The sequence below is a fragment of the Hippocampus bargibanti genome, linkage group LG12 (assembly GCF_051943395.1).
Source record: "Hippocampus bargibanti isolate YZ-2025 linkage group LG12, ASM5194339v1, whole genome shotgun sequence".
NCBI classification, from domain to species: Eukaryota; Metazoa; Chordata; class Actinopteri; order Syngnathiformes; family Syngnathidae; genus Hippocampus; species Hippocampus bargibanti.
In genome coordinates this window covers 22,672,420-22,682,109 of record NC_142745.1, presented here as the reverse complement: position 1 = coordinate 22,682,109, position 9,690 = coordinate 22,672,420, and the positions used below count along the sequence as shown (strand labels likewise).

At 41.1% G+C, this 9,690-nt stretch overlaps 1 protein-coding gene across 1 annotated transcript; it reads right to left on the bottom strand.

The window, feature by feature from the left end:
- Positions 1-811: 811 nt before the first annotated feature.
- fezf2 (FEZ family zinc finger 2) lies at positions 812-8,572 on the bottom strand. Its single transcript, XM_089010154.1, has 4 exons — positions 7,657-8,572; positions 5,997-6,131; positions 5,795-5,927; positions 812-1,739 (listed from the first exon to the last, which is right to left on the bottom strand). The coding sequence occupies exons 1-4, from the start codon at positions 8,392-8,394 to the stop codon at positions 1,489-1,491; spliced, it is 1,257 nt and encodes a 418-aa protein (XP_088866280.1). The 5' UTR covers positions 8,395-8,572; the 3' UTR covers positions 812-1,488.
- Between the last annotated feature and the right edge of the window lie 1,118 nt (positions 8,573-9,690).

The window sequence follows — 9,690 nt, the reverse complement described above, 5'->3', positions numbered from 1 at the left end:
CTCTTGATGATATCCGAGTGAAGTTGCCGTGCTTTATCTGCGATCGTACCCTCACTTACACTGTCCCTTGCTAGCTGCTTTTCGTGAACCCTTTCAACAGAAAAATTTCAACCTCTTCTTTTGCCTGAGACCGTTACTTAGACAACACAGAAACACCCTTAATAGCTTCCTTGTTCTTAAAGATGGTAGCAATGGTCTACTTAGCATACCGGTAGTGGGACGCTAAGTCACACCAACGCACACCTCGTTGGTGTTTTTTGATGATCTCCTTCTGCTCCACCGTCATTTTCTTTTTTGTCGTCTTCGGCTTAACACTAGCCGGCGGTGTGGGCTTTTTCAGTCCCATAATAGCAAGAGTACTCCACTAGATAACAAACCACATCTGCACTCAAAGAAAAGTAGTCCGCCAGCCACGTGGCGCTTTGTGGTTTGGTTTATCCGCCGAACACTAGTTTCGTATGCTCAGATTATATTGTCGCGAATGTTCGTAAGGCGAAAATTTCATTAGCTAAAGTGTTGGTAAGCTAAGGTATGACTGTATTTTCTTCCCGCTATGACTCCTCCACGCATCACAAAAGACCTTTAAAAGTGGTTCTTTTCTTTGCAAGTTTTTATTTTGAAACTTTTCAAAGTTGACGGCTCCAACATTCAGCGTTATAACTTACAACTTGCCTTCAAATGAACAACAACGTGATCAACAACGTGATCAACAACGTGATCAACAACGTGATCAACAACGTGATCAATAACGTGATCAACGTGCCTTCAAATGAACACAATGAGCCAAATAATGGACAACATCAATCAGTCCTCTCTTAAATAACATTTGCCTTTATGTACAATTCAATCATTCATCTTCCAGTGGGAAGCTTCGAACAGGCGTCAACCAAGACTGCTTCATGTCACAAAGAGGGTACAGCAAGTGCTGAAGAATGAAGGACTCTTGATGTCTTTGTGTTGTCATGTTATTTTGTTGTTTTTGTTGTTGTTTGGACTTCAAGCTCCTGTATTTTGTCTTTCTACATCTTCCTTTCATAACTTTGCTGCTGTGAAAGGTCAATTTGTCCACTGTGAGACGAATAAAGGTACATCCAATCCAACATTAAGCTTGTAGTAGACGTGCTCATTCCACCATTTAAAATCGTTCTATCACACCATGACGTATCTGATCCACTGCTGAAAAGGACACTTTGATCCTCTCCTCTTTCATCTAGAACTGATTCATGTCACAAAGATGGTACAGCAAGTGCTGAAGAATGAATGACTCTGGGTTGTCATACTCTTTGTTGTTTAGTTTTTTGTTGTTGTTTTGACTTCAAGATGGCCGCCACAAGAGTAGCTGCATTCACAGCAGCTCCTGTATGTTGTTTTTCTACTTCTTCTTTTCCTTTCCTCTTCCTTTCATAACTTTGCTGCTTTGAAATGTCAATATGTCCACTGTGAGACGAATAAAGGCGAATCCAATCCAAGATGGACGGGGGTGCGGATTCAGCTCTGGAGCTCTCTGGCTTCTCTGGCTGCCGCCGAAGCTAAGCTATCGTGCAGTTTGCGGATGTGCTTCTTCAGGTCAAAGTTGCGGCAAAAGCCTTTTCCGCAGGTGGCGCAGGTGAAGGGCTTCTTGTCGTTGTGCGTGTGCATGTGGAAGGTCAAGTTGTAGATCTGATGGAAGGCCTTGTTGCAGATGGAGCACTTGTACTGCTTCTCGCCGCTGTGGGTCAGTTTGTGGTTCTTGTAGTTGCCTGGAGGAAAAGGACGTAAGCAGCCAACACCAAAACAATTACACCTTCATCATCATCATCATCATCATCATCATCATCATCATCATCATCATCATCATCATCATCATCATCATCATCGTCATCATTCACTCCACCTGGAAGTAACTCAAGCAGGTAGAAAGCTAGCTCGCTAGCTAATAGATAGCTAATAGCTAGATAGATATCTAGTCAGCTAGATAGCAAATAGAGAGCGAGCTCGCTAGATAGATAGCTAGCCAGCGAGATAGCAAATAGAGAGCTTATGTTTATATAATTATATTATTGTTAATTATATATTCCATTTGAACATATTTGATACCCTGTTTTGATTTTATTAGATAGCCAGCTAACCAGCTAATAATAGATAGCTAGCCCGCTGGATAGCCAGCCAGCTAATAGATAGCCAGCCAGCTGGATAGATAGCTAACAGATAGCCAAGCACATAGTTCCCCGAATCTCCGTTAGTATTCTCAGCAAAACATGCTAACTATGTTAAAATGACTGTATTCGGGAGTTGAACATTTTGTTTCTCCTTGCTAGGGTGCCGATAAAGGTCAGACCTCTGGCAATGTTTTTTTTCGTTTCGACAAGGGGGCAGCATTCCCCGTTTGTCCATGTTGTTCCAGCTTCAGCTGTTGTTGAAGCGCTATATCAACCAATATGGATTGTATATTTAGCTTTCAATCTATTTAACAATCTATTAGCTATATAGCTATCTAGGTGGGTAGCTATCTAGCTAGCTATCTGTTGGCTATCTATTAGCTATCTATTAGCTGGCTGCCTAGCTTTCTATCTATTTAGCTATCTACTGGCTGGCAAGCTTTCTATCTATTCTATTTTATATTGGCTACATAGCTATCTAGGTGGCGAGCTATTTAGCTATTAGCTATCTACTAGCTGGCTAGCTAGCTTTCCATTTACTTCCGGGTTGAGTGAACGCTGGTGCGTGTGGCTGCCGCTGCTCACCCACAGAAAAACTTGTCCTGTGACTGTAAAGTGTCCTTGAGAGCTTTGAAAGGCCCTTAAAATGTGATGTGTTATTATTATAAATGAACTGTATTATTATTAATGCATTGTATTTTGTACATCTTCCCCCATTTCAAGGTCATATAACTATATACGCATATAGCTTAGGAACAAACTCATTCTTTCTTCTTTGATGAAAGAAGAGAGTCGGAGGTTTCTGACGCAGCATTGAATGTTGATGCCGTCTTAAAACTAAAAATTCTGTGGGTCCTGGAATTGGAGTGACAATGACAAACACTACAGAAAGAACAATGGAACCATAAACACCAGAACAATAAGAGTATAAACAGAATTATATACAGGTAACATCCGACTTACGACCGAGTTCCGTTCTGACCAAACGGTCGTAAGTCAAAATGGTCGTAAGTTGAAATCCATTCAAAATGTAGAATAGAGACATGTGGGCTAAATGACTGGCAAACTCCGCTCCTCTGGTGCCATCACACGGTCGAGCTTGCGCGTTGCGGTGCCAGGCGTAGAATTTAAATTTTAAAAATAGGTTCTGGCAGTCATGGTCGTAAGTCGATCCGGTCGGAAGTCGGATGTTACCTGTACTCCGTTTGAACCTATTTGATCCTCTGCTTTGATTTTATTTTGTTTTTGTTAATGAATTTATCTGTGGGTATCAATGGGTTAAATTACAATTACAATACAATACAATCCATATTGATTGATATAGCGCTTTAACCACTCCTGAAGCGGCAACAAAGTGCTTCAATTGATATATTTGACGTGACAAATGGTCAAAAATATCTTTATTTACCTTGTAAAATTGATCAGAGTTAAATTGCGATGACGTCGATGATGACGAGAAGGAAAGTGACATGCTGTATGGCTTCCCGACTGCGCTTCCAAAAAGGGAGCAGAAAGTTACAGATATCAAATACGCGTCTTATATTTGGAGATATCCGACTTACAACCATCTCGATTTACGACCAGCTCATACTTATGACCACAAACTCCATTTAATTCTACGCCTGGCACTGCAACGCGCTAGCAGGCCGGCAACGCGTACCACAATTTCGAGCAGCCAGCCAGCATCTCACTCTCGCTCAGCAATCGACCGTGTGACGGCATCAGAAGGGGGAGTTTCCGAGTCATTTAGCCTCTGAGTCTCTCTTCAACAATTTGAATGGATTTCGACATACGACCATTTCGACTTACGATCGATTGGTCGGAAGGGAACTCGGTCGTAAATCGGATGTTAACCTAATACAGGTAACATCTAACTTATAACCAGCGCGACTTACGACCATCCGTACTTAGGACCACGACCTCGAAACACTATTTTTAAAATTTTAATTCTACGCCTGGCACCGCAACACGCCAGCAGGCCGGCAACGCATACAGCAATTTTGGCCATCCAGCAATCGACCATGTGATGGCACCAGAGAGGGGGCTTACGAGTCATTTAGCCTCCGAGTCTCTATTCAACATTTTGAATGCATTTCGACTTACACCAATTTAATTTACGACCGTTTGGTCGGAACGGAACTTGGTCGTAAGTTGGGTGTTACCTGTATTTAGATACTTTGCACTATGTACAGTTCTTTTGATGAACTTTTTTTTTGGTGGAGTTGTACATTTCAGTCTCCTGACATTTTCTTTTGTGCAAACAATACTTTGTTTTTATCTTTTGACCCCCCAACCACTTCCCCAACCACCTCCGCTTTTAATTTTGCCGCTGTAAATTGCAAATTTCCCCATGATGGGACGATTCAAGGCTTTCTGATTGTGATTTGGCAGTCCTAAATTTTGTGTTGATGGCGAAGTTACTGAGCCGCTTCGCTTTGCTGAGCAAACTTGATTCATCTGCGATTGTGCAGTTGAAGTCAAGAAGTTGTCAAACTTGGTCCAAATCAAAGGCGGATTCCCAACTTTGCTGAGGTCGAGCAGTTGACCCGGAGCAAATGATGCCATCTTGAAGTAAGGGAGGGGGGGGTGTCGGGAGGGGGGCCGGGGAAGGGGATTAGTCAGTAGAAAGTGACATGTCCTATTTCCACTCATGCTTTCATGCTTGTCTATGGCCCTACAACGAGTTCTCTTTTCCTGACTTTCACCTCCCAACCATCCGCCACAAACCAAAATGTAGATCCATTGATCGATCGATAAAGAAATAGATCCAGATATGTTATTCATTGTGAAAGGGATCAGTACCAATTAAGTCATTGTAATTATAAACCCACGACTACGCCAACAACAGCAACAACAAATGCTACTCTAAATAAGAAGCCATCCAACATAATAACAATAACAACAATAATAATAATAATAATAATAATAATAATAATAATAATACTACTACTACTACTACTACTACTACTACTAATAATAATAATAATAATAATAATAATAATATAATAATAATAATACATGATACTAATACGTACTAATAATCATCGCTTTGCTGCTGTGAAATGTAAATTTCTCCACTGTGAGACTGATAAAGGCTAATCCAATCCAATAATAATAATAATAATAATAATAATAATTATTATTATTATTATTATTATTATTATTATTATTATTATTATTATTAGTAGTAGTAGTAGTAGTAGTAGTAGTAGTAGTAGTAGTAGTAGTATTGATTCGCTGTGGCCGGGAAAAGCCGAAAAGGAAAAGATTATTATTATACTAAGAATACTAATAATACTTATACTAATACTAATACTACCACTACTACTACTAATAATAATTATTATTATAATAATAATAATAATAATAATAATAATAATAATAATAATAATTATTATTATTATTATTATTATTATTATTATTATTATTATTATTATTATTACATTTAGGGGAAAACAATCAAGCGAAACACACACACCCAAAACGTGTGAATGACATGATATGTAGCAGATTTAGGCTTTATGGAATGTGGGGTCGGGGGGGGGGGGTTGGCATGATCAACCCATCAACAATTATTAAAAAAAAAACACACGCGGGGAAAAAAAAGTGGTGACGACGTGATATGTCGCGGCTTCTTTGTGGAATGTGTGAGTGACCTTTTTGGTGGAACCCTTTGCCGCAGAACTCGCACACGAACGGCTTGTAGCCCGCGTGGATGCGGACGTGCGTGTTGAGCGTGGAACTCCGGTTGAACGCTTTGCCGCACTGGTTGCATTTATGCGGTTTTTCCTGCAAAAAGGGGACAAGATCAATATTTCAGGCAAAACTGATGAGGCTGACGTGCGCGTGCGTGCTGACCTGCGTGTGGATGATCTTGTGTCTGCAGAGGGTGCTGGCCTGGCGGAAGCCTTTGCCGCACACTTTGCACACGAAGGGGCGAGCCCCCGTGTGCACCGGCATGTGTCGGGTCAAGTTGTAGTGAGCGTTAAAAACCTGCAAATGGGGATTCGGGAATCAATGCGATTGATCGGGTTTTTATTATCCTCAAAAATTTGTCATGCCTTCATTTTTGAGGCCAATCAAATCGATTTTTTATCCATTTCAATTGGATTCCAACTAAAAATCACTGCGCTTCAATGTCATTGTGCAATATTTCATTCTTTTTAAAAAGATCACCATTCTAGAAAATGATTGACGCTCATCGATGAGTCCAATCTAATCGATTTTTATCCATTTCAATTGGATTACACCTAAAATCCACTGCGCTTCAATGTCATTGCGCAATATTATTTTTTTTTGCAACGGTCACTATCCTAGAAAATGATTGACGTTCATCGATGAGTCCAATCAAATGGATTTTTTTCCCATTTCAATTGGATGACAACTAAAATTCACTGCGTTTCAATTTCATTGTAAAATATTTCATTCTTGATTGATAATGTGGCATTTTGCTTTCAATTGGAATCCAACTAAATTGCACTGTGCTTGAATGTCATTGCGCAATATTATTATTTTTTAAAAACGGTCACGATCCTAAAAAAATACGCATACGTTCATTTTTTAGACCAATCAAATGGATTTCTTTCCATTTCAATTGGATTCCAACTAAATTCAACTGCCCTTCAATGTTTTTTTATATAAACGGTCTCGATCCTCGAAAAATAATTGATCCATTCATTGGTGAGGTCAATCAAATCGATATTTTTCCTTTCCATTGGATTAAAATTAAAATTCCACTACGATTAAATTTCGTTGCACAACATTGTATTTTTTTTATAAACAGTCACAATCCTACAAAAAAAGATCAATGCGTTCATTGGTGAGGCCAATCAAATCGATTTTTCCCATTTCAATTGGATTCCAACTCAATTTCACTGCGCTTAAATTTGGTTGTATACTTTCAATTTTTTAAAATAAAAAGTCGCGACCCTATAAAATGATCAATACATTTATTGGTGAGGCCAATCAAATCGATTTTGTTGGTTTCTAATTAAAATTCCACTGCGCTTAACAACAGTTATTTTTTCAAGAAACAATCAACCAACAATCAAATCGATTTGTATCCATATCAATTGGATTTTTTTGTTTCCAACTAAAATTCCACTGGACTAAACAACAGTTCTTTTTTTAATAAACAGTCGCGATCCTACTATGAACGTATTGATCATTTTGATCAATACGTTCATTGGTGATTGGTTTCCAACTAAAATTCCACTGCGCTTAACAATAGTTCATTCTTTTTTGAAATAAATGGTCGTGATTCTAGAAAATGATTGATCCATTAATTGGTGATGTCAATCAAATGGATGTTTGTATTCATTTCAATTGGATTCCAACTAAATTTCACTGGGCTAAAATGTTGTGTAATATTTCATTTTTTTTAAACAAACGGTTGCGATCCCCCAAAAATGACACGTCCGTCGCCTGGTGAGATCAATCAAATCGATATTTTTCCATTTCAATTGGTTACGCCATATTTTGCGGTGTAAACGGAATGTAAATGCGCGATGAGTTGTACCTTTCCGCACACTTCACACGTAAAATTTTTCGGTTTTCCGTCTCCTCCGCCTCCACCCAAGTTGACTTTAAGACTCTTAAAGTTGTTTTTTTCGCCTCCTCCGTGCTGGTTCTCCTTGATGATGTGGTCCAACCTTCCCGGCAGGTGCTCCTTGTGAGGAAACTGCGAGCCGGGAATCTTGTCGACCCCTGCGCCGCCGCCGCCGCCGCCGCCACCTTTGGCATTTTCCAACAACCAAAGTCGATGGTGGGCCGAGACGGAGGCCTGCGGGTGCGGGTGAGGGTGCGGCTGCGTCGCCATCCAGTGCCCGGCGAGAAAGTGTCCCGCCGACCGGGCGTAAGTCGAGTCCAGGTAGTTGAGGTAACACAGCGAAGCTCCGCCCGGCACGGCCACGGCCTGCGGTTTGACCAGCCTGCCCGCCGCGTTCAAGGCCGGCTCGTCGACGCCGGCGCCCGGCGAGCCGCGGAAGCCGCCCCGGAGACTCGCCCTCCAAAGTTCCGAGTAGTTCATGAAGGCCTTGGCCTGCAGGTCGTAGCCGAGAGGCTGCAGCGGGATCAGGCAGGGGATCGGGGAGCGGAGCCCGACCGCCGGCGGCGGCGGCGGCTTCTTGGACTCTTCCGACCCGCTTTTGGGCTCCGAGGTCTTGGACATGATTCGCTCGATGGAGAAGGCCAAAGTTTTGGGGGCCGCCGAGGGGCCGCTCCTCCCGCGGGACATCGCCGTCTCCGCGCGCGACATTGGACGCCAACTTTCAAGCGAGAAAAATGGATTTACAGCAGGCGAGTCATCGCACTTTTGGACTTTTGCTTCTTCCGGTTGGCTTGTCAGTGTCGTGCGCGTCCGCTAGCGAAGACGGGAGGACACATGGCGCTGAACCGGCACCTCGCCGACACCCGCTTCACACTGGCGAGTCTGGGGCGGCTTAATTGAGTCTTGGAGGGAGGGAGGGATGGATGGGCTACTTGAAAAAAAAAAGGGGGTGGGGGGACGTCACGCTATCGAGAGGGTGACGTCACATAGCGAAGGGACCAGCCAGATGAAAGAGAAGCCAGATAATAATAATAATAATAATAATAATAATAATAATAATAATAATAATAATAATAATAATAACACATTTCATTTGTAAGCACCTTTCAAAACTCTCAAGGTCACTTTACAGTCACAGGATAATTTTCTGTGCATGGGTCATTAGAGGCAGTTTCAGGTATCAGCCGTTCACACAACCCGGAAGTAACTCCAATAGATAGAAAGCCAGCTAGCTCGCTAATGGATGGATGGATAGATAGATGGATAGCTAATAGATGCCTAATAGCTAATAGATAGCTAATAGCTAATAGATGGCTAATAGATGGCTAATAGCTATTAGATGGCTAATAGATGGCTAATAGCTAATGGATGGCTAATAGCTAATGAATGGATAATAGATGGCTAATAGCTAATAGATTGCTAATAGCTAATAGATGGCTAAAAGATGGCTAGTAATAATAATCCATTTCATTTCTAAGCGCCTTTCAAAACTCTAAAGGTCACTTTACAGTCACAGGATAATTTTTTTCTGTGGGTGATTAGAGGCAGCCACAGGTATCAGCTTTCACTCAACCCGGAAGTAACTCCAATAGATAGAAAGCTAGCTAGCGCGCTAATAGATCACAAATAGATAGATAGATGGATGGATAGATAGATAGCTAATAAATGGCTAGTAGCTAATAGATGGCTAATAGATGGCCAATAGCTAATAGATGGTTAATAGATGGCTAATAGCTAATAGATGGCTAATAGCCAATAGATGGCTAATAGCTAATATATGGCTAATAGATGGATAATATATGGCTAATAACTAATAGATGGCTAATAGCCAACAGATCGCCAATATCTAATAGATGGCTAATAGATGCCTAGTAGGTAATAGATGACTAATAGATGGCTAATAGCTAATGAATGGCTAATAGATGGCTAATAGCTAATAGATGGCTAATAACTAATAGATGGCTAATCAGAATCAGAATCAGAATACCTTTATTCGTGCCACAA

Coding starts and splice junctions, on each gene's coding strand:
- fezf2 (XM_089010154.1), bottom strand. CDS start 8,394: ATGTCGCGCGCGGAGACGGCGATGTCCCGCGGGAGGAGCGGCCCCTCG. Junction 6,132..7,656: donor CGTGTGAAGTGTGCGGAAAG/GTACAACTCATC, acceptor CCCCATTTGCAG/GTTTTTAACGCTCACTACAA. Junction 5,928..5,996: donor ACAAGATCATCCACACGCAG/GTCAGCACGCAC, acceptor CCCTTTTTGCAG/GAAAAACCGCATAAATGCAA.